Source organism: Staurois parvus, unplaced genomic scaffold (assembly GCF_062004578.1).
Source record: "Staurois parvus isolate SC_StPar_1 unplaced genomic scaffold, SC_StPar_1.0 ptg000137l, whole genome shotgun sequence".
Lineage (NCBI taxonomy): Eukaryota > Metazoa > Chordata > Amphibia > Anura > Ranidae > Staurois > Staurois parvus.
This window is the reverse complement of record NW_028317933.1, coordinates 14,899,603-14,925,376: the sequence shown is the minus strand read 5'-3', so window position 1 is coordinate 14,925,376 and position 25,774 is coordinate 14,899,603. Positions and strand designations below refer to the sequence as shown.

Below are 25,774 nucleotides of genomic sequence, written 5' to 3'. Positions count from 1 at the left end.
ATAGCCATTTAAACGTCTTGAGCCAGATTTAAAACGCCATGCCATCAGTTTCAGGTAGCTTTATCAAAACATGCAACAGATTCAGGTTGCTCATAATAGCACTACTTTTACAAAGCAACACTATTACTGCACCAAATTCAAAAAATAATTATCACCAGTTTATAGATAACAAAACCAGAGGACTGACTGTAAGTTGGCCTACAGAGATAGGCAGATTGCCTGTCTCTGTACGGTGTGTAGCAGGGCAGCTTGTTTGATGCTGCTACTCCCTTCTCTCCCTTACCTGTGATTGATTGTTAAAGCAGAACTAAACCCTGGTACCCTTTACAGCCAAGGAAGCTGCCATCTTAACCTCTGATCTGCAGTTGTCATGGTACTGCACATGTGATCAGTTATGACAGCAGCCATTGGATGGCTTGACAATTCACTGGGGAGCACAATTACCATTCATAGCATGCCTTGCCCCCATTTTAAGATATGGTTAGGTTGATGGGTTTAGTTCTCCTTTTGGGGCCCATGCACACTGGGCCTAAAAACTGCTGCTCCTATACGAGTTTTGTGTGAATGTACCAGTGTGAATGGACCCTAAGGATTACAGAAGCTTTTTGGAGGGAAATATAGCAAATTTCTCTCCAACCTGCCTGTTAAAAAGGAACATACATCTGGAAGCTGTGCACAAAAAAAGACAGGCAGAGGGCAAAAGACTAGTCACCAGGATTACCTGTTGTCTCTCTGCAGCCAATCTTTCCTCTATTACTGACTTAGCATGGCTCAGTCAGCAGGGGAGTTGAAGATGGATTGAAAGCTAGAGTGTGGAGCCTGGGAGGGGGCCCACCTGCAGTCCATCTTGGTAGAGGCAGGGCTTTGCTTCTTCAAGTTAGAACCTCCAGCAAGGAGAACAATGAGAAGTACAATAGTGACATAACCAAATCTCACCCCCAACTCTTCTAAGTTTAGCAGCCAGAGGCAGCAGTGCCTTAAATCTCATACTGCAACCATGAGGCTGTAGGGACAGGAGTGACCTAGGCACATTCACATGCCAGAAAGTGCACTACTATTGTGCATACAAAAGGTACATTTTTAGGTGACTATATATGTTCTATTAACATTTCTAAACGTTCTCTATAATGTAGCAAATCTTCATCTGTAGAGTTCAGGTCCAATAAACAATAAAACAATACAATATGTCAAAATGAGGCACAGAAGCATTTTGAATGATAAACTGAATATATATTTATTAGATTTAGAAGTGTATTTTAGAAGTGATTTTCATAATTTCATAATTTAGACAATGCTTTTCTCCTATGAAATCACAGCTAACATCATTATTCTTTTGATTTGATTTACTACGGTGTGAAGTACAATAAATCGAACCATTATGCATTGTAAACATCCAGTCATAGAAAAGAGAGGCAATAATCTTTTGAGTTCCCCTGCACATCATTGAATGTTTGTGTTCACTTCATTTTACCTGAATTCATGTCACACCTTAACACCCCACACTTTATTTGTTAAGTACATTTTTGGAAAGATGATAAATTACTGGGTACATTACTTTGGCAGGATTAGGCCATTCACACGGGGTGTACTAAAGCGTATGTCTGTGGAAAACCATGTTTATCCGCGTGGGGATGCACAGGTGTTCCTTGCATCCCCATGCAGGCAGTGCCTTTGATGTAAGTTGGGACACAGTGACTGCACATCGCAGATGCTGCTCCCAATTTGACATCCATGTGGATGCAGTTGAAGTGCAACGATCTCAGGCAGTGTGTGTTCAGGGCCAGGCACCTGCATGGATGCCAGATTGTGAGCAGCATCTATGTCCATGCAGGTGTTGCGTCCCAACTGACATTAATGGGACTACCTGCATTGGGATGCAAGGAACTGCTGTGCACGGCCCTTCACGGTTGTACCCATGTGAACATGGCCTTATAACCTGTCAGGTTTATTGCCATCCCATTGTGAAGATTTTTCTTCTCTTTCTGTCTTATAGCCACAACATAAAGAGAGAAGATAACCCTCCAAAGAGATGGAAATGGAAATCCCTGGAAGTCACCATGGTCATCAGAACTAGTGTCCCCATTCTATCTACTTGTGTTCTGGTGGACACTCAAAATTCAGGATTTTATTTTACTTTTATTCTTTGTGATTATGGTCACCGGTACAAATAGAAGGGGTGTGTGAGAAGGCACAGCATTATGTGGTGGCAGTAAAGGTACAGAGTTTGGTTGCAATAAAACTTGGACCTTGTATTGAAGAGAATGCCAAACTGCAAACAACCCAGCGGGAAAGCACCGCTTAGGGAAAACACTCACAGTTCAATTCAAATACAGATATGCAGCAGGAAGAGATACACCAACAGTGTCTATTTCAGAGGGCGAAGTGTGGCCTAGCCAGTCGAGTCCCAAAGGGGAGACTTCCTTGAGGATAGTGAATCCCTATCTGGTCCCTACTTGTCAGGAAACATTCCCTGTTGCTAGACGGACAGGGTCTTTCTCCCCACTCTACTCACACTGAAAATGCACACCAAAAACTCAGAGTCAAGGACTTATAAAGACCCTGCTGACCCAAGAAGGCCACCAATGGTCACATGGATGCAGTGTATCCAGCCGGAATGCTGCTCCATGACCTGGGAAACCATAGAGAAACCAGATTTCCCTATACTTCCTCTCCTGGCTGTAGTACCATTTGTTTGAGCACCACCTACTGATTAGCAAATAGACAGCACCTGCCTTCAGGTGAACCTCCCAAATGGGGACACAGACAGCTGGGGTTTTCAAATCCCTCTCAAATCTAAAATAAAAAATGTTTTGCCTTCAATTATACTTTAAGCACTAAAATAATCATTTTAATTTATGATATTCTAACTTGATATATAATGAGTGTAGGATTAAACTATGAAACGTATTAGAATGATATATTACCAAAAATCAACAATTATGAAACTGTCATATGGTATATTGTGTAGTTTAAACCAGGAAGTCATGATTTTTTTACCACAATGATCAGGAAATCCTTGAGAGTGAAAGTTTTGGTGCAAAAAACCACAACATTTAATTGTTTGGAGCCCCTCATGTAAGGCTTAAATTCAATGGTCACAGTTGTCTTCTCTTTGGGCTTCAGTGAAATTCTGCATCATAAAACAAAAATGCATTTAATATTTCATTTGGATAGGTGTGACACATAATATGTTTTACTAAATACCCTAAAATTCAAGGAGTTTTACTTCAAAATGAACTAGTCAGGATCAGTCATCTGTACAAATCTGAATTTCCACCTATAAATTGAACTAGTTCAGCCTCTGATGGAGAGATATATGTGCTGTTATTTAGCTGTATCCTTTCCCTTTTAGAGCAGAAATGTCATCCCAGTATCAGGCTAATGTCCCACTGGTGAATCTGACACTGGCAACACATCACCAAGGTGCAGCCACCATTCCCCTTAATGGCATTGCTCCCTCACTAGCCCATAACACTACAAAATCTCACTTGCTATGAACTTGTTTATTCTTCCAAAGTGACAGGTCACCTTTTTATGTGCTCCATTGCCCTCTCATGTCACATAAGAACTGTCATTATACTGTAGATAGAGGTGTGGTGGGCCAAGCCTGTTCATACTACTATATTTCAATGTAGTGGAGGTGTGGAACACCACTTCAGGAATATGAAGAGGCAAGTATCCAGAATTTCATTGATTTATTGGTAATGATAGCACAAAGAAGTAAAAGGAGGCAGCATTTTAATACTGAAACATTTTGGCTACTTTTCTTGTAAGTGTTTAAATCAAGAAAGGGGCACATTTTTACCCATGAAAAATTCAGAATGACTTTAGCCCTGAAGAAAGGGGTGCATTTTTACTTCTGAAACATGTAGGATATCTTTAATCCTGTAGAACGGGGTGCATTTCTACCTCTGAAATGTAGAATGTCTTTAGCTTCGAAGAAGGGAGTGCATTTTTACTGCTCAAACATGTAATATGTCTTTAACTCTGAAGAAGGGGCGAATTTTTACTGCTGAAACATGTAATATGTCTTTAACTCTGAAGAAGGGGCGCATTTTTACTGCTGAAACAGTTAGAATGTCTTTAGCCCAAAAGAAGGGGGTGCAATTTTACTGCCGAAACATGTAGAATGTCTTTAGCCCCGAAGAAAGGGGTGCATTTTTACTGCTGAAACATGTGGAATGTCTTTAGCCCTGAAAAAGGAGGTGTATTTTTACTGCTGAAACATGTAGAATGTCTTTAGCACTGAAGATGTGGGTACATTTTACTGCTGAAACATGTAGAATATCTTTAGCTCCGAAGAAAGGGGTGCTTTTTTACTGCTGAAACATATAGAATGTGTTTAGCCCTGAAGAAGGGGGTGCAATTTTACTGCTGAAACATGTAGCATGTCTTTAGCCTCAAAGAAGGGGGTGCATTTTTACTGCTGAAACATGTGGAATGTATTTAACCCTCAAGGAGGAGGTGCATTTTTACTGCTGAAAAATGTAGTATGTCTTTAGCCCCGAAGAAGGGGTGCATTTTTGCTGCTGAAACATGTAGTATGTCTTTAGCCCCGAAGAAGGGGGTGCATTTTTACTGCTGAAACATGTAGAATGTCTTTAGCCCTGAAGAAAGGGGTGCATTTTTACTGCTGAAACATGTAGAATGTCTTTAGCCCCGAAGAAGGGGGTCCATTTTTCACTGCTGAAACATGTAGAATGTCTTTAGCCCTGAAGAAGGGGGTACATTTTTCACTGCTGAACATGTAGTATGTCTTTAGCCCTGAAGAAGGGGGTGCATTTTTACTGCTGAAACATGTAGTATGTCTTTAGCCCCGAAGAAGGGGGTGCATTTTTACTGCTGAAACATGTAGAATGTCTTTAGCCCTGAAGGAGGAGGTGCATTTTTACTGCTGAAACATGTAGTATGTCTTTGGCCCTGAAGAAGTGGGTGCATTTTACTGCTGAAACATGTAGAATATCTTTAGCCCCGAAGAAAGGGGTGCATTTTTACTGCTGAAACATGTAATATGTCTTTAGCCCTGAAGAAGGGGCTCATTTTTACTGCCGAAACATGTAGAATGTCTTTAGCCCTGAAGGGGGTGCATGTTTCCTGCCGAAACATGTGGAGTGTCTTTATCCCTGAAGAAGGGTGTGTATTTTTACTGCTGAAACAAGTAGAATGTCTTTAGCCTCGTAGAACGGGGTGCATTTTTACCCTTGAACCATGTAATATGTCTTCAGCCTTGAAGAAGAGGTTTACATTTTTACCCTTGAGTCATGCTGTATGTCTTTAACCCTGAAGAAGTGAATGTATTTTACCTTCAACACATGATAACTTATTTTCTGCTGTTATTACCAAAAAATTAATTCAACCCTGGATGTTTGCCTTTTCATTTGCTCTCTTTACTGCTCCCCACCTCCATTATAATGAATGACTCCCTCAAGTAGCTCCTTTGTATTGTGAACGGCCTTTAACTGATCTTCACCAATAAACCACGTTATTACAGTTTGCACAAGGCACATGAGTGTTTCTACTGCAAGTGCACTTCAAATGCCTCTCCTTTGTGAAAGAACCAAATTGTGCACCAAAATATACAGATTATTCCTGCCTTCATACTGGTTGAGGTGGAAAAAAATGCACATTTTCCTCCTTTTACTAGGAAGGGCATTCATGGTAAGTTAAGGTGAGAGTTACATTTAATGGCCCCTTTAGAAGGCACTACCAGATCCAAAATTCTCACTTTGCCTTGTAGTATAAAAACTCCTGTACAGCAGATGCCATGCATAATGGATCACCGTAGGTATATCATTCTACTTACTTCTTTTCAATCTGCTGTTTAATGAGTCCACTGCCCTCTGCCAAAACTCTACAGTCTGATAGAGGCTCATTAAGTGGGTTAGTGAATGTGATTTCAGCACTTAGTGGATTATTTATAACAGCATCTCCGAGAACCTGAGAAAAAAATAAACATTAGGTATGAGTTATGTTGGCCATTTACTATAGTTTAGTTGATTTTCTTCTCAATAAACCAATAAAACATGAAAGACCTTACTGATCATTTTTAGACAGGTAGCCAAAGGTAGCAGTCTGGAAGCAGGTGGGTCAGGATTTTGCATGCTCTAGCTTTGGGTAATTGCTCCCATAGTGCCTTAAAGCTGAGCTCCTGGGAAAGAAAAAAAAGCTCCCTTGCAGTGGGGCTGGTCCAGCACCACAAAGGTTAAATGCTTGTGCAGGTCTAGGGGGGCCGTGAAAATCATTTAACTTACCTGATTCTCTGATTCTGCAGGCTCCTTTCAGGCTGTAAGACTAGTCCTCACAGCCTTTCCTCCCCTATGCTCTGGCAGTTGGATGGCCTCTGACATCATCAAGACCAATGCAGAGCCCATAGATATGCACTGGATGTTAGGATGCTGAAGGACTGCCCACAGCTACAGCACAGGGGATGTTTCATGTGGGTGGCTTAGGGAAAGGTGGGGGGGTAAAAACAGTTGGTGGAGTCTTGGTTTTATGGCCCCCTGGCTGCCCTTCTGAATCCTAACAATTCAACTGTACACATGCTGTGGCCTTGATGGCATTTTAAACTCAGGCTACAGAGTTTGACAGGGGGCACCACCTGACAAACTTGCGGATTGGGATCAATGGGACCGCTCCGCAACTGTGAGCCAAACGCTTGGATCACGTTTGCAGTGCAGTCCTACAAAACAAAAAGCAAGCATCAGGAGGTGACAATAGAACCTCCTAAATGCCTGAAAGCTGCTGCTCCCTTTTAGGGGGCAGTTAGGATCATGCGAAAGAAGCCTAGGGGATTAGAGGAGAGCAGGAATTGCCAGGGGAGCAGAGGATAGGGTAAATAAAACTGATTTTAGCTCGCTAGACCTAAGCAAGCTTTTAATCCCTACAGTGTGGGGCCAGCCCCAAAGGATCATGTTTGTTTTCCCAGTGGTGGCTTTGAGCCCTGGTTCACATACTGTATATGCGGCCTTGCGGTCACGAATACCTATTCATTTGAATGGACTCCAGTGCCCCGTGACATGCAGGGAAGAAATCCCTGCGCTTCTTCTGAAAACGCAGCCTGCACGGGAACCTCAGTTCCCAGTACGGTTCCGTTTTCCAGTGAACTAATGGCACCCGCCTGCGGGTCCGCATTCCTCTGTGCGGGTGGTGTGGATGTGCGGATCCGCATCGGCACCACCCGCACATATTTGAACCAAGCTTAAAGTCTAATGCTGGCAGTACATATAACAATAAATGATCAAGAAAACATAAATATGTTTTTTTTTACTTCAAAAATAATAGCTGACAACAATAATAAAACATTTCAATTCAGATGAATTTGTTTGAAGAGACATCAAGCAGTGTATGAAACAGAGAGATCTGTCCTGCACTCCCACCTCTATTTGCATGAAGACGTTATTGATTTCCCTTCCCTTCCTGCCCTGCACTCCCATTAAAAACAACTTGTCCAGTATTAGGCTAGGGTGACCCCTATGCAGGTTACATTTGAGCCGTTTCTGCATTGTGTTTTGCGTTTTGTTTTTTGCACTTCCGTTTTTTCCACGTTTTTGCTGCATTTTGCTTTTTTTTTAAATTTTTTAAAATTGATCTTGTTGCTAGGCAAAAATGCATCAAAAACGCAGCAAATACGCAGAAAAAATGCAATACATGCTTTTATGCAGCATTTCCTTTGAAGTCTATAGAACCAAAAATGCAACGTTTTGCCTTCAAAAAAGTCCCTTTCCAAAAAACGTACTGGGTAAAAACACAGGGATGGAAACCTGTCTCATGGGAAATCATGTTAAATGGACTGTACTGCATTTCTGCAAAACAAAAAATGGGGCAGAAATCGCTTAGGTGTGAACCCAGGGTTAGACTGGCTTTACATTTTTGTTGGTGCAAATGGTGCCATTCACTTAAAATCTCCACATTGTGTGTTTGCTGTGCTGTGTCGGAAAAAAGCGCAGATATGTTTATCCACTAGATGCCCTAATGCAGCACATTTCAACATACAGCATTATGCACGTTAATGCAACGCACCATAGAGGGCAGAGTATTTTTCCTTGTATACCAATAAGGGGTTTTAAGTCTGAGTGTTTACAGCAATGTTTTTACTTACCTTAATGTTGAGTGATGGGGTTTTTAATGTAATAATTTTGGATATAAGCACTTTCCCTGTGTCATCCCACTTACAGAGAGCTGTCACCTCTACCACCTTGTCATCCAGGAGACGTTGTATATATTTGCTGTAAGGGATCTTGAATGGGATTTCTTTCTCTGCAATGGCAAATTTATCAGTATAATCATATGGTTTATGCAGTTTTCTACATCATGATTTATGTGTGCTGTCTCTGAGGCTTTAAATATTGAGGGGGCTGTGTATACTGGAGGATGTCGGATGACGAAACACGTAGGGTGGGGCCTCAGAGGTGACATCACCACGTATGGGTGAGCTGCCGATGTCAAACTGTGACCGCAGCAAACCTATGATCAACATTGTTTTATGTATTATATGCTAGTGTCGGCTGTGACACTTTTCAATGTGAGCGGATCTGAAGCTTTTAACTTAAAATGTCTGGATGGTTTACGCTATGTAGATTCCTCTTTCTTTCCTTTATGATCCCATTTGAGTGCATGAAGACTCAAATTAAGGAGTTGCAATAGTCAGATTGTTGACTATTGCAGTTCGTTACTCCCAGAGCCAAAGCGCATTCAGCTGGTGAGTGTATTTAATTTGTTTGGTGGTGGATTTCACGTGGTGTTGGGTTATACAACACAGAAAGTTTAATAATAAGAAGAATTTCTGAAGAATATATATTATTTATGGTTTTCACTATATACATTTATGGACATTTCTTTGGACATTTATTTATTTATACACATAGACATCGAGTCACTGTTTTTGTATGGTATATTTTAGTTTACTAATGTATCTATTTAATTATTGATTTTTCTTTATTTGCATCAATATAGATGAATTTTTTTCTGATACACTAAGAGGTATATTATGAGTGAGGAGCGCTGTCTTAATTGATCAATTATCCCATGTGTATACTTTTGGATTACTACTGAAGAAGTCACCTGCCCATGACGATACGTGTGTAGGTGGAGCCAGGCGGCAGTGAGCTTGGGACCAGAAGTCATGCGAGAGCGCTTGCTCTGAGACTTACAGATATTGGTTTTAACAGCTTGAAAGTGCATTTTTTATTTAATAAATGTGATTCCCTTATATACTACATTATGGGGGTCCCCTATCTTGTGTGAGTTTTCACTTCCGGGCAGAGACCTCTAATTTAAGGGGCCAGTTACATATAAAATAGAAGGATCCATTTGAATCACTGAAAGCATATGGGAGAGAGTCCATATACGAGAGAGAGAATACATTCAGGATTCCAATTATAAGGGAGTAAGCACTTTGACCTGGAGGAGGGCAGATTGCATAGTGGAGGTGAGCGCAGACTTGAATAGTGGAGGATTATGCACTTATGAATGAGTTTTGAACAGCACATGGACTTTATTTCATAAATATTGCATGCATGTATGGATTTTTTTTATAAATTATAAATGCACTTTAGAATGAGCACTTTATTTTAATTTTAATGTGATTAATGAGATTTATACTTTGGCACATGTGGGGATTGGATGATTTTATGTAATTTATGCATCTGCTCTTTGTTATTATTAGCACTTTCATGCAGTGATTATTTGAGAGGATCTTTGCACTCAGGGAGGCACAGCAATGTATATATATGTATATGGATTTTTTGGTGGGAACACTTTTTGTTGCGAGCAGCCACCCATAATCAGAAGAAATTATTATATAGGTTGGTGGCACTGGATTAATTATACACATTTATAGGTCTCCTGGGATGTATGACATAATTTGCCTAGGCATGGAAACTAGGAAGTAACTGAAAAAAAGTAAAAAAACAAAATGTTTAACACAAGTATGATATACTTTACTATCTATTTACTAATGCCAGTAGCATGAGAATTAAAAATAGTCAATGTTGACTGAGAGAGTGAAGTTCCGCTTTACGTATCACTGGAAGAAAAGATAATTTGTTAATAAGTCATTTTACAATGTATAATTATATTACCTTCTTTGGAAGCCATTGAAATAGACACAGATTGCTTCATAAAGTTTCTCATTATTCTCCGGGTGTATCCAGTGACATTGGCATTAAAATTAACTGTTATTGTTTTGTCAGATGGCATTCCATTGGACAGCACCAATGTGAGATTAATATCATGGCCAAGCTCTGGGGTTTCTAATTCTTTGAACTTTCCAGTTATCTCTTGTACGGAGATTGCTCTCGCTCTGCTCATCCTGGCCACAGCAGTTGGTTCACTTTCCATGGTTGTATTGTCCTCGCTGCTTTCAATGTTGTGCCTTCCATATAAATTTACTAGTGCATTATGGTACGCTTCTCTTTCAGCTGCAGTGCCTATTTAAAACACAACACAAAATATCAATTTTCTTAAAAAAAAAAATCTGAAACCTGCCACAGACAGCACATCAGATGTATATATCAAAGTGTTTATATTGCCTCTTAAAGATATATGAAATATTTACTGCATTAAAAAAATTGGGGGAAGTCTTGACTAGTTGATATCAGACAACACAAATTCTAAGCTTTTATCAATGAGGCAACCTATGTTGCCCTATAGCAGCAGATTTAATCCTGTACTGGAAAATAACCTTCACAGAATTGATTCATGTTGTATGTTTCTTCCAGGCTGTAAGGCTAGTTAGCTGGTTAGTTGTTACAGAACGTGCCTTTACCACTCTCACCATGCACCTAATTAGTCCTGCAAGATCTTTTAGCAGGACTAACTAAGAAACATCTGGTCACTTGCCTGTTGCAAAAGGGTACTCGCCCAGCTTGTCACTGATAAACCAGTTAAAAAATGTGGATAGGTGATGGTGCCTATTTGAAGTTTTATGTCATATGTCATATGCAAGTTGGCAACCAAGCTGTCAAATTTAAATCTCACGTCTGTGCTAGGCATTTCTTTGTTGGGAACATAGACCAGCATGATACACAGTTGAAACAATGCAGAGAAAGATAGTTGGAGTGCAGAGAGGTCATAAATGTTCCACTAGCAGACTCTGCAAAAGACTTCTAAATAGGCCCTGTCATAAATAGTCTGTTATAAACAGTCTAGAATTTTGGAGGGGAGGGGCCTGAGCATGACAACGACAAGGTCCATGAGGTGAGAGCCACTGAGCTCTTGAGCTCCTGTGAAACACCAGCAGGAAACTATACATAGGTGTGGTTTGATGGTCTAGAGTGCCAGCTATCTACCTGCCTTGTGGTGTGTCCTGTGCCGGTGTCCCAGTCTTCTGGGTGGCAGCGGGATCAGGAGACAGTTTCCAACTGGAAGGGGGGTGGCTCCACTGGAGCAAGAAATGGCGATTGCTGGGAGGTTACGTGTTTGCCATAAAGGAGTGCTGGGAGGCTATCAGCAGGAGAAGCGAGGAGAGGAGTCTCTGTACCCAGACTGGAGAGAAGGTCCTCCTGGATACCAAGGAGGGTAATCCCCCTTATACTGACTTAGACAGACCACCCCAGAGTGCCCTGAATCACCTGAGGAAAAGGAATATGAATCAGAGCAGTGCTTGATATGTAAAAATAGCAAAGAATCAGCAAAGTAGATGAAGGCTGAACAGAGGTGATGTAAGAAGGGCTGCTGGAAGTGGTGAGTCCTGAATTTTATTCTGATTATTAACTGTAAAGGAACTTTAGGAGTATATCATCAAGTGGGTCCTGTGGGGACAGAAGAACCGTGTAAGAAAAGGAGAAGTGGTACAAGGAGCCCCAAGGGAGGAAATTGAGATGGGGATAAATTGGGAGAGCCAAGTGATATTATTCCTAGAGGAAAAATAAAAGGAATGCAAACATTTAAGGTGTAATATAACTCCATTCTACCTTGTCCTGTGGAAGTATTTTTCTATATCCCTGTCTCTACTTCCCCTTCATTTAAAAAGGCAGGGACATTTCACAAACACTATAAAGAGTAAATCTGTGAAAGGGGGAGGATCTAAAACATCTCAATTGAGTACAATTAAAAAATATATGCCCTCACAAGAGAAAAGTCCAGAGGGCCAAACCCCAGAGAGACAACATGGAGCAAGCAGTAGAAAGGAGATTGAAAATATTGGGGATTGTTCCAGATTGTCTCTGGGATTATCTAACCTGAGTCAAATTGAAGAAATTGCTGATATGGAAAAAGAGCCAGATATGAGGAACATGGAAGAACAAGAAAAAAACTCACAATTGCCTACTTAAACTGAAATTGCAGAAAGGTTTTTGAGATTAGAACAATCCATAAAAAACATTAAGTGGCATTATTACATAAGGATCTGGGGCAAGTCCTGTCCCGTGGAAAAAATGGAATGGACAACAAACTTAGTAAACACGTCCAAGTGATAACTAACCTGGAAAACAAATGGAGGACATGCGGAAAGAACAAAGGAGACTGTGCTACAAAATGGAAGATCAAAAAAACAGAGATAGAAGGAACAATCTGAGGATAAGAGGTATACCTGAGACCCTGCAGGGAGAAGACCTGATGGAGAATATGAGGAAAGTGTTCAACACAATTATGATCAGACCAACAGACCAGGTGAAAATTGATAGAATACACAGAGTTGGAAGATTCCAAGGAGGGGCGAATGAAAAATCTAGAGATGTAATTGTACGATTTCATCATTATAGGGATAAAGTAGATCTTTGGAAGAAGATAAGAGGGATACCAGTAATATAATATGAAGAAATCAATCTACAAATTTTTGCCAATTTAACACCGGAAACATTAAGTAGAAGGAGAACTTTGAAACCATTATTGGAACAGATGAAAAAGATGGTTGCTCAGCAAGATTGAGGTTCCCAGAAGAACTATGGGTCTTTTGTGAGAGACTTGATCTACAGGAAACAAATATTCCAGGTTGGAAGCAGGGGTAAAGAAAAGTATAGGACTGGACAAGGAGGATTGGCAAATTATCCCTAAAAAGAGAGCACATAAGAGAGAAAATAAATAAGGGAGAAGAGGCACAAGGGGGGGAAGGGACTTGAAGCCTTGTGAAGACTTCTATTCCTCCCCTTTTTTGGTGAGTGTTTTTTCTTTTTTTTTCTCTCTCTCTCTCTTTCCTCTCCTGCCTAGGCATAGTGAGAATTTCAGAGGAGTGGCGGGAAATGGGAGGTAACTCATGCAACTAGACTCGCGACCCAGAAAGTGGGGTCGTGATTTTCGTCCCTAGAAGTTTCGCCCCAGGTGGAATCAGTAGTGGGATTAGGACCACAAATGATTCAAGGAGAAATAAGGGCCAAGGGATTGGTTGGGAGAGGGTGGAGGACAGGAGAAGGGGGGTGGAAGGATATGGGAGGGAGGCGGGGTGGGCTGGGGATTAAGAAATATCTTGGAGTGCCCATTGATAGATAACTGTACTTCCCTCAGGATGAAAAAAGGAGAAATTGAAATAAAATGTAGGATATAGTGGAGGTGAACTTTATGACCTATAATGTAAAGGGAATGAATTCTCCAGTGAAGAGACATAAGATCTTTAGAGAATTACAATGACGATTTATTGATGCAGTGTTTTTACAAGAGACTCATTTATCGCAGATTAACAAATGTTAAGCTACATTCTAAAAATTATCCTATCTGGTATTATGCAGACTCACCATCTAAACATGCTAAAGGGGTAGCTGAAAAAAAGAAAGAACGATAAAAGAAAATAAATATGTTAATAGGAAAACTATATAACCTAGAACAATCACACAAAAAGAGGATGGTAAAAGACACCCAGCAGTATCGAAAAGAGATGACTGAAACAACTTATTGGAAAAAGAAACAAGGAGAACATTTAATACGGTGGCAAAAGAAAGATATCAGTGGGGGAATAGACCCCGTAAATTTTTAATGAGAACACTGAGAAATAAGAAATCGAGGAATTTCATAGAAAAGATTAAAGATAAGAATGGAGACTTGGTACACTCGACCACTGATATCGCTAGAGTTTTTCAAAAATACTACAGGAAGTTGTATGATATAAAACTGAAAAATCTAAAACACAGTGAAGTGGAAAGATCTCAAAATAGTAAGATGTACCAAAAGGGGACATGGTTGTCGAGATTGGAAGAGGAAAGTCTAATAAGTCTAGAAAAACCAATAACACAGGAGGAAACCAAAGAGGCATTGCAGAGTACAGATGCAGGGAAAAGCTCTGGGCCAGTTGGCTATACATTGAGATATTACAAGAAATCTAGAGAACAATTAGTCCCTAAGTTGACTGTACATATGAATGCATTGGGAGATGAGACGGAAATGAGGGAGAAGTCATTGCAAGCATATATTACTGTCATACTGAAAGAGGGGAAAGATAAGCCTCAATGTACTAGTTAGAGTCCAATTTCGCTATTAAATATTGATACGAAGTTATATGCAAAGGTTTTAGCAACTAGGATGAAATATTTTATGTCAGCATGTATTCATTTAGATAAAGTGGAGTTCATCCCCTGGAGAGAAGGAAGAGATAATGGGTTAAAGTCTCTATTTCTTATTCAAAAAAGCAAGAGAGATAAATCACTTGTTTTTGCCCTATCAATAGACGCTAAGAAAGCATTTGACAGGGTAGATTGGGGGTGAATAATGGATACATTAACGACATTGGGAGTGGGACCCAAAATGAGAAAATGGATAGGAAGGCTCTATATTCAAACTTCAGCGGCAGTGAAGGTAAATGGCTCGCTGTTAAAGTTTTTTAAATGCACAGTGGGACAAGACAAGGATACCTGCGCTTGCCCTTGTTGTTTGTACTATCTTTAGAGCGTCTTCTTGCGATGGTGCGAAACAGCCGAGATGTAAAATAGATAAAAATAGGAGAAATAGAACATAAAGTGGCAGCATATGCAGATGATATGCTATTTTATGTGGTAAAACTTAGGCTGACACTGCCAAATTTAATGAAAATATTAAAGTATTATGGAGACTTATCAAAATTAAAAATTAATCAGTCAAAATCTGAGATCTTAAATATTAATGTCCCAATAAGAGAAAAGAAGGACTTACAGAGGGAATTCCCTTTCGCATGGAGGGAAAAAGAACTAAAATACCTTGGAATAAAGTTAACCCCGTCCCTTAAAAACTTATATAAAGTAAACTATATTTCATTAATAAATAAGATAAAAGATGAATTAAGGAGAATTTCTATACGATCATTCCCTTGGTTAGGACGAATAAATATGGATAATATTACCGAAAATCCTATATAAACTACATATGTTACCAACATATATGCTGGGAACAATAAAAAAAATTATATTGAGATATATATGAGGCAATAAAAAAATAAGAATAAAATATCAAGTGATGACTAGAGACAAAGAAAAGGGGGGTCTAAATGTACCAGATTTTAAGAGATACTATCATTCCGTACTGTTATCATGAATATTTGACTGGATATATAATGCACAAGGGAAAAGCTTGGTTAAAATAGAAAACACATTGAGACACAATTAGATAGGATTATTTGGCTTCCACATCAGCAATGTATGTTGGCTGAAAATACAAGCACTTTCACACGGAATGTAATTAAGATATGGGATGTAGTTTATAAAAAAATAGGAGAGGATTATAATTCACCGTTAATATCGCTGGTGGGAACAAATTTTTTTCCTGCCAGGAAAAGAGGATATTTTTGCTAAATGGATTAAAATGGGGGATGCACAATTAAAAGATATATTGGAAAAAGGAGAAATATGCTCCTTCCAGGAGTTAAAAAATAAAAAGGAACTGTTCTTTATGATAGATGAATGGCTATATTTTTCATTAAAACATTTTGTTGCAATGCTCCCACAGCCACTTAGGACAATGGAGGATATGAACCCATTTGAACAATTGTTTAGTGCAAGTAAAATACGGAAACACGGTACTTCACGTATTTATAGGATCCTTACTGCAATAGCAGGATCCACTCCTCTGTTGTATATGGAAAAGTTGGAAACGGAGCTCGGAATACTATTTAATGAACAGCAAAAAATACCCCAAATTTAGATTAACACGGGGCAGTATACATGAAGGTTGTGGGGATGAATTATAAATGCCTGCAAGATGGTACATTACACTGAACGTGGCACATAAGTAATAAGTAGAGAAGTCACCTGTGTTGGAGAGGGTGTGGGATCAAGGGTACAATTTCACATATATGGTGGGATTGCCCCAAAATACAGGAGTACATGGAAGAAATAATTCACCAAATACAGGAGATTTTGGGAGTTAGTATCTAGAAGGATCCAGGTACATGCCTATTTCATAAGACCAAGCTCTCAGTGGAAAAGTATAAAGAATATAATATTTCATTTGATAAATGCAGCAAAGGGACTAATACCAACATTTTGGCAAGTTCAGGAGGTACCGAAAATAAGAGATTGAAAAGGCAGAGTAGATTATTTATATAGGATGGACGAATTATACTATACTGCAGAAGATAAAATGGATAAATGTAAAAGAACATGGGAAAAATGGAATGAAAGTTCAAATAGATATGTTGATATCATTGGAATAGAGGTTGAAGAGAAGAAAGAATAATATCTTAAAGGGAAAAAGAAAGTTAGAATGAAATGGAGGAAGGAGAATGAAAAAGAAAAACAACGAGAAGACATAAATAGGAGAAAAGGGAAAGGGAATAGAAGGAGAGGAAGGAAAGAGGAAAAGAAAGAAAAGAGAAAATAATTTAGAAGAATGGAAGGAGGAGAATGAAGTTACAGAAAGTCTAGGAGAGTAAGGGGGAATAAGAAGAATGTAGGAAAAGAATTAGGAGTATGGAGAGGGTCATGGGGGGGGGATAATATGTACTGAAAAATGTGTTTTGTAATGATTTTGTAATGTGGTGATTTATCTATTGTAATATTAAAATGTATAAAATTTTAATAAAATAAATAAACGGTCTAGAATCGATACAGATTCCAAGCTTGTTTTTTTGTTAATTAACAGAGTGGCGATGGGATATTATAGAAAATGGTCACAACTTAATTCCTGACTTCAATGTCAGAATCCACCCAGATGCCTAGAGTGGCAGCTGCCTCAGTCTCTCAGCGAGCTACTAAGAGCCTGAGCCAGCATCACCCACCCCTCCACAGCCCGGTGCTACAGTGAGCGCTGAAGGGGCAAAACAGAGAGCAGTGACTGATAGTCACCAGCTCTCTGCTCACTGAAGACTGTGAACTGAGCAATCAGTGGTCTTTGATCACTCGATGTAGTGCTGAAGGGATACAGCTGCAGTCATCGAGGTGAGTATGATTGTTTTTTTGGTTCTCATATTCTCTTTTAAACATAAAGCATGCCTATATTGCAATGTTTAGAAAGCTAATGGGACATATTAAACCTCCTAGTCCAGATATACATAATATCTATATCATATTTGGTCTCTAATAAATCATAATTTATTTTGCTGAACAATATGTTGGTTGTCAAATCATGAAATCTTGTCAAATGCAAATATGGATGTATTTAGAATAGTTGGCATTAAGCATATCTGTCCATACATCTCTCAGGACCTTTGATTAGATGTAATTAGATCTGCAACATCCTATCCATGGACAAAAAAATTATGTTGTATTTGGAAACTACAACTCTCATCTTGCCATTAAAGGTATGAAGGAATGCTAAGAGTCATTTATGAGGGCCAGTGAAAGACTGGACTTACTTGCAAGATAATTAGACTTTACACAAAACCAAAGACCAGGTGAATAGAATTGCAAGATTTTTTGCTTCTGTGAAAGGCTACCATAATTAAAAACTCTTAAGGTTAACTTGCTCCATTGATGATCACTCTCAATCTCCTGGTGCTTAGAAGGTTGTCACAGAGCAAGAACATCTCTGCACAGGGTAGGATCTGGGAGTGTATTCATCGTAAATACACCAGCTACATGCTATGGTCTGAAGAAAGTATTCAAAAGCACTCCTTACAAGTTGAATGTGTGGGAATACTACACATCGCAATCATACCTTCTTCATATTTGTAGTTTTGAGTAATATCAATTCGATCGCTAGAGCCAACTGCCTTTGTGCTGGTAAATTTTCCAATGGAGCGCCTGTTAGTCTCAATTCTTTCAAAAGAATCTTCATTCTCGTGGTAGATCCAGGTGATTCTATCTGCATTCACCTCAGAGAATACAAAAGGACAGTCATAGTTCAGGTGAACATCTCCTTCCTTTACTGCCTTCACTGATGTCGGTCCAAGCCGATAAATCCCTAGAGGAAGAAACGAGCAGAAAATATTTTCTTTTCAATAGTCAAAATTTGAAGACAATGTACAGCAGTATGCAATTCAAATCTAAGTTTTCTTTTTTCACGTTATCCCATCATTTTCACATGTTTTTTCTGCAAATAGCACACATTTGTCCCTTGGTGTCTATTTTTCTTCAAGAAATATAGGGATGTTTGTGCTTTCTTTTCAGTTCACAGGAAGTTAAAAGGCCATTGTATTTCTGGCAAGATCAGAACTTATTTTCTATACTTGTTGAAAATGTTTTTAGCCTGAAAAGTGATTATTAATGCAAACTATTTACAGTTTTATTTTAGGCTTAGAAACACTTTAAGCTGTCACCACCTACAATATGCAATTTGCTTTTGTGACAGCTCAGTTTTCTACTGGAAATTATTACAATAGCTAGGAAAAACTACGGGAAAGTGCCTCTGGGTGTAACTACAATAAAATCTGCTATTAAAAGAGAAATATAGATTTTGAAAAAAAATAAAGATTTATACCCAGTTAGGTGGATGCAGAATCGATCTGATGCTGCATCTGTCCCCCCCGGCTGTGCACTGATTGCTCAGTTCTCCCCTCCGCTCTGAGCACATAGCAGTGACTGTCAGTCACCGGCTCTCTGCTCTGCCCCTCCAGTGCTCACTAGAGTGCTGAGCTGTGGAGGGGGTGGCTCATGCTCTCACCGGCCTCACCGTCTCACTGAGAGGCTGAGCCAGGTACTAGTCCAGGCTTCTGGTTGGATCCCAACCATATTGTTGGGATTTTTTCAGAGCTTGGACCAGCTGAGTGATGTCAGCTGACAGCGAGCTTTAGCCCACTTTCATCTGAAAACAGGTTCAGAGGAGTGCAGAATTATCCCATTATAAATATCTAAAAAGATCAGTGGTGTCTGTGGGAACTTATCTGGGAGGCAGAAGTTGCTTATTGCTCAAGGAACCCCTAGCAACCTCTGGAGGAACCCTAGTTGGGAACCCTGCTTTATATCATAAAGGACTATATTAAAAATAAAGAGAAAAACTAAAGAGATTAGAGATGAGCGAATCGAACTTGGCAAAGTGGAATTCGTTTCGAATATTAGGAAAAATTTGATTCGCACCGAATCCGAATTTTAGCAAACTTCGGATGCACGAATCGAATTTTCCCCGATCAGCCGGCAAAAAGTGTCACTGCAGAGAGCTCCGCTATTTCTGACAGTTCTCTGACAGTTCTGACAGTTCATTTACAGCGGTTGAAACATTGTATCTATTTGTTTCCATTTAGGATACAGATGTTTTTATTCGGAAACAAATAGATACAATGTTTCAACCGCTGTAAATGTGAAGGAACTGTCAGAGAACTGTCAGAAATAGCGGAGCTCTCTGCAGATACACTTTTTGCTGTACTGGAATTCTTCTTCTTTTCATTCTTCTTCTTCTTCTTCTTCTTTTCATTCTTCTTCTTCTTTTCATTCTTCTTCTTCTTTTCATTCTTCTTTTCATTCTTCTTCTTTTCATTCTTCTTCTTCTTCTTTTCATTCTTCTTTTCATTCTTCTTCTTCTTCTTTTCATTCTTCTTCTTTTTCTTTTCATTCTTCTTTTCATTCTTCTCATTCTTCTTTTCATTCTTCTTTTCATTCTTCTTCTTCTTTTCATTCTTCTTCTTCTTCTTTTCATTCTTCTTTTCATTCTTCTTCTTCTTCTTTTCATTCTTCTTTTCATTCTTCTTCTTCTTCTTTTCATTCTTCGTCTTCTTCTTTTCATTCTTCTTTTCATTCTTCTCATTCTTCTTTTCATTCTTCTTTTCATTCTTCTTCTCATTCTTCTTTTCATTCTTCTTCTTCTTCTTTTCATTCTTCTTTTCATTCTTCTCATTCTTCTTTTCATTCTTCTTTTCATTCTTCTTCTCATTCTTCTTTTCATTCTTCTTCTTCTTCTTTTCATTCTTCTTCTTCTTCTTTTCATTCTTCTTCTTCTTCTTCTTTTCATTCTTCTTTTCATTCTTCTTCTTCTTTTCATTCTTCTTCTTCTTCTTTTCATTCTTCTTTTCATTCTTCTTCTTCTTCTTCTTCTTCTTCGTCGTGCCCCGTGACTGCCCAAATGAGTGAAGTGTGCGGTGATTCTAAGATCGACGGCACTCATCTGCATGTCATACTGACTGACAGTATTATTTCTCTTCCCCAGCAGACTCCAAGGGCATTTAAATTAAAGGTACAGTGTTCTGCACTAATATAAAGGCTCTCTGCAGCCTAGAAACCCTTTTAATAAGTTAAATTCGCAGCGAATAAATTTGCATCGAATCAAATTTCTCCCGCAAATTCGGCGAATCAGCCGAATCGAATTTTTGAATAATTCACTCATCTCTAAAAGAGATGTTAGAGTACATATCTTATAAAGAAGATGTATTATTTTATTTTATAGTTGAATTGTAACACCAACCAGTACTTGTCTCTTGTGGGGTTGCATCCAAAACTTGCCATCCATTATAATATGATCCTATATCATCTCTGGTGAACCAAGCCTCATTCCATACATGAAAGTTCCTGTAGAAGCCAATGTAAAATGGTGTGTTCATCATTTTTTGAAATGCAAACATTAGCATTAGAGTACAGGGATTCACAGTAAAATGAGAACACTTTATTGAAAAATGTAATTAAAAAATCACACCTACTGATATTTACCTTGCTCATGTTGAATGCACTTGAAAAAAGCAGGTACCTTTGGGTATGGGCATGTGACCTTCATAGGCATTCCTAGAATGCAGTACTCAGCCCTGGGCGACTAGGCCCCAACACTGTCCCATGGGTAGGGAATAAGGATGTTAGTCCTGTGTAAGCCCTGAGAATGAGTTTATGCTGGGATTATGGATAAGGGAAAAGCAGTTGTGCATGGTAAAGGTGGGTATCCATGGATGACTAAATTTAACCTGTGTTCAGTTTACTGTGATTCTGACACAATCCTAAAACGTGACAAAATTACAGCACCTTGGGATTTCAATAAATACTTTTGTTTTTATTGTACAGGATTTTGTTATTATCTTTTACTGATATACGCGTCTCTATTGAGCCCCTGAGACTACAGAGCTACCCTATACATAGGGCCTCAACTTAGGGATTCCCATGCAAGATATCTGAAAGTACATGCAGACCCTCTATTCAGCTTTGGATAAAACATGGAAAGGTTAGAATTTCTGTGAAATTTTTATTGATGTCCGTGTCCCAATTTGGAAAAATGTTCCTTAACTTTATGCCCTAATAACAACAGGAAGTGAGGGAAAACTCCCTAATGGGGAAAGCCAGTAACAACAAATGTCCCAACTCTGAAACCCAATATTAATGTGCTGCACATGTAGACAGGTGCAGTCTACATTCTCCACTGCAGGTGGTACTCGTCTGGGATGACAATGCAGCTAAGGAGGAAGTCAAGAGAAAATGGGCTTCTCTATGATTCCCTCAGTGCCTTGTAGGCACACCAGCAGGGAGAGGTTCCAGAGGAGCAGGGAAAGCTTAAGGCCTGCTTCTTCATCTTCAGAATGCTCCCCTTTGGTTTGGACCAGCCTGGCTGCATTCTGCTCTCCTTGACATGTGCTCTCTTCAGTTCGGGCCTTCTCATCAATGATTCTCTGCTCCAATCCTTGTAAGTTCCTGGTTGGGTGACTTTCCCCCTCTTGGCCTGTTGTAACTGTTTACTAATTCTGCAATACATCAGTTTCAGCATCTTGGGCCTCTGTGTTTTTATTGCTGCTGCACCATGCTGCACCTGCCCAACACAAAAGCCTCATAGGGTACAAAAAAAACCTCCTTTACCTTCCCTGACTGAGTAAAGTTATCCTTCATTTGTGTCTCACACGTTCCTCCTTCCAGACATTGCAGCTCACAGTGGGAGGGTTTAAGTAATAGAGGCACTGCTGCCAATCCAGAAGTAGTGGGCAGAACTAGGTGTGGCCAGTTGCTAATTTACAGACTGCATGTTTGTGAATCAGCAGCAATCACAGCAGGTCACATGACAGTTGTATACAATGGATGGCTTCATTCATGCCACCCATTGTATACTAGTGTCTAGCTGTGAATGAATCAATGTCATTCAGGTAAATGCTTGCTTATAGCAAAGTAATTCTTTGCTATAAGCAAATTGTATAAAAAGGAAAAAAAAATACTGATCACTTCCCCAAAGTAGTACAATGTTACTATGGTAACATTGCACTACTTTGGTCATAGTGAAATATGAAAAAAAAATCTTAAAAAAAAGAATATAATAAAAATTTAAAATTAATAAAATAATTTTTTTTAAAAATTATATATATTTTTTTTCATACTGTCAGTGTCCGTGATCAGCGCCATGCCAGTTATATGATGACTCTGTACTGCACTGGTGACAGTATTTAAAAAAAATAGTGAAAATAATTTTTTTCATTTTCCGAAAAATTATGACAAAAAAATACAACTTCAAAAAACTCGCCATGCCTCTTATGAAGTACGTCGGACTGTCTACTTTGTAAAAAGTGGTCATTTGGGGGATACAAAGAAAAACGTGTTTTTATTTCAAAATTTTCGGTCTTTTTTTGTTAATTTAGCAAAAAATAAAAATCCCAGCGGTGATTAAATACCACCAAAAGAAAGCTCTAGTTGTGTGAAGAAAATGATAAAATTTTAGTCTGGGTACAATGTTGTATGACCGCGCAATTGTCATTCAAAGTGTGAGAGCGCTGAAACCTCAAAAATGGCCTGGGCAGGAAGGGGTAAAAGTGCCCGGTATGGAAATGGTTAAAGAGAAATTCCTGGTATTGCCATTTTATACATAGTTATATTAGTCTAGCTTGGACCGATGTAACTTTGTATATACAATACCTTTTCAGATGCCCCCTGAAGTTATAAATCACATGTAAACACTGCTCTGCCTCTCCACCTTGTCCACTCAGAGAATGCTTTGGAATCTTTAAGAAAATACAATGCAATCTCAGAATGGTGGCCGTGCCAAGCAGCCGACATCCTGGGGTTTATTTACTAAAGCTGGAGAGTGCAAAATCAGACTCACTTCTGCATAGAAACCAATCAGCTTCCAGGTTTCATTGCCAAAGCTTCATTGAACAAGCTGAGGTTAGAAGTTGATTGGTTTCTATGCAGAAGGGAGTCTGATTTTGGACTCTCCAGCTTTAGTAAATAAACCCCCCTGTGTCCACACAGCAGTAGGGCAGCCACTCCATGCGGGACCCAGAAGGAGGTGGAGAACACTGGAGTGATTTCCAATTTCTAGGGGCATCAGCCAGGGTTGGTATATACTGTACATAGTTAAATTGATCCACGTTGGACCAATATGACTATGTATAATATATCCATACGTAGGATTCTTCTTTAAGACAAGTGTTTTTCCACAGCTTCTGCTGTTTACAAAGTTTGCAGCTCCTAAGGAGGATAGCTTTATAATTATTAGCACCTCTTAGTTTTATTGTGAAGGCCTCTATTTTAACTATTACACCAAAGCAAGCCTCTATCGTACAGACAGAAATATAGATACAATGGTTACGTTTTCACAATTCAAAGCAATAAAATATATTTACTAATGAGGAAGTAAAAAAAATAAATAAATCATATCTTCTCTTGACCAGCTATTCATCATTACCAAACACTGTCTGATCCTCCCAGATTGTTCCCGTCTGGAGCAAAGAAAGTATCAATGCTGAGATTTTCATCAGTGTCATGAGCAGAGGAAAAATTGGTGACAGTGCGATTTGGAATTCCCAGGCATCTCATTACTAAAAGAGATCAAACCATGATGATTGTAAGTCATTTGCTTTTTACGCCATATTGCTTTTTCCTGCATTTATGTCTTAGATTAGTAGGGAAATATATGACAGCCAATCATAATCCATATTTCAACCATATGACTTCAATAAACTCGAATTCTGATTTTTATGAATTACTCTTCAGCAGTTTTTTATACTGCTATTCCCAGATACACTGTATATTTTGGGGATCATTTTGACTGTTGATATTAATAGTCCAGTATGTCAATTTGTACATGGAAAAACATTTTTGTCCCGATGCTGTGGTTTGGGCATTAAATGTACCTGTGCACAGTACTCCAGCAAAGACCCAGCACTGTCCATATCGAACTGGACCAGACTTTGCCCACTGTCTTAGTATGGCCACACTTCCTGACCAGCTTGTAGGACTGCGGCCATCAGCATAATTCCCACTCCAGTCGCCCAGAATCACTCCTTTGTCATCATTGCTGTTAACCTTAAAGAAAAAAAGAGACACTTATATCTATTACATTAGTAAGAAATTGTTATGTTTCCTTTTATAGAATATCAAATTATTTGTTTACATCCTTAGAATTCCAAATAAATGGTAACAACAGTACAACAAAATTAAAATTACTATAGCTATTTATGTAGAGGAGGAAGGGAATAACTTCCTAGATTGTGCCTAAATGGTTCTAGAGACATTGACTCCTGTTATGTGAACCCATGTCTGTGGAAGAAGAATGTTGGAAAACCTTTCTCGATCAGCAGCTGGATTTAATAGATTGCAGATGCTAATTGGTGTTCTTTGACAGTGCCAGGTCCAACTGCCAGAATACCAGATGTGGGGGGGGGGGGGGGGTTGTATGGATGGAGGAATCTGTTTTAGAAAACTGGCTATAGTACTGGGAAGGAAGACTACCTTTAAGACAACATATGGATCCAGGTGTTAAAGTCCATTGAGAATCAGCTACCTACCATGGTTGGTGTCATTTTGAAGCTCATGAACAACTTCAAGTATTTCTGAAGCCTATATGCATGACAGATTACCATCTTTGATGGACATAAAGTATCTGTCGCTTCACATAAACATAGGGCAGAGCAAGAGCTTTGGTTTAATATCCCTCTTCCCAGCAGAATATATTAACCTTTCCTTCATTCCCCCACTGCTACTTTTAAGGACGAAGGAACATCTGATTGCTGGGTTGATCACCCATGTTTTCACATAAAAAGAACCTAGAGCCTTATGTGATCTACTGTATAAGCAACTCAGCATATACATAATGGATTTTTTTGTTCCTGGTAACTGAAGAGGGCCATGGGGGAGCAAATGGAAGTTATTTTGCTTTGGGAGAGGGGGAGTAAAGTTAACCTGTTGCATTCCAAACTTACTTAAAGTGGAGCAGCACCCAAAAGGGGAAGTTCCACTTTAAGGACTGCTCCCCCGCTCACTGTTAAGGATTGGCACCTTTGGGGACCAGTGGGGGGGAGCAGGTACCCGAAATTGTCAGGTACCTGCTCCTAATTCCACTGCGATCGCCTTGGTGATCGGAAGCAGAAGTTGTCCTCCCTCCCTGTAGTCTTCTGGGAAACGTGACAGGTCCCAGAAGACTACAGGACCATTCACAAAGTGCAGTGCTACTCGTGCATATGCAGTGGGCACCCGGCTGTGAAGCCGCAAGCTGTCACAGCTGGGTGCCGGCACTGGGAACACAGGGCAGTCGGTGAAATGGACTGCGGGGGGACACCACGGGATTGAGGGACAGGCAAGTGTCCATTTTTCAAAAGTCAGCAGATACAGTT

General features: G+C 39.4%; 1 protein-coding gene across 1 annotated transcript in view; it reads right to left on the bottom strand.

The window, feature by feature from the left end:
• Positions 1-1,208: 1,208 nt before the first annotated feature.
• LOC149465854 (protein-glutamine gamma-glutamyltransferase E-like) overlaps positions 1,209-25,774 on the bottom strand; it is a 41,030-nt gene continuing 16,464 nt past the window's right edge. The window contains exons 6-13 of the mRNA XM_089673387.1: positions 24,296-24,467; positions 23,848-23,980; positions 20,668-20,771; positions 17,992-18,237; positions 10,080-10,427; positions 8,099-8,256; positions 5,804-5,937; positions 1,209-3,130 (exon numbers count right to left, since the gene is read on the bottom strand). Of these exons, the coding sequence (XP_089529513.1) occupies positions 2,983-3,130; positions 5,804-5,937; positions 8,099-8,256; positions 10,080-10,427; positions 17,992-18,237; positions 20,668-20,771; positions 23,848-23,980; positions 24,296-24,467 (1,443 nt within the window). The 3' untranslated portion in view covers positions 1,209-2,982. The remainder of the gene's footprint in view (positions 3,131-5,803; positions 5,938-8,098; positions 8,257-10,079; positions 10,428-17,991; positions 18,238-20,667; positions 20,772-23,847; positions 23,981-24,295; positions 24,468-25,774) is intronic.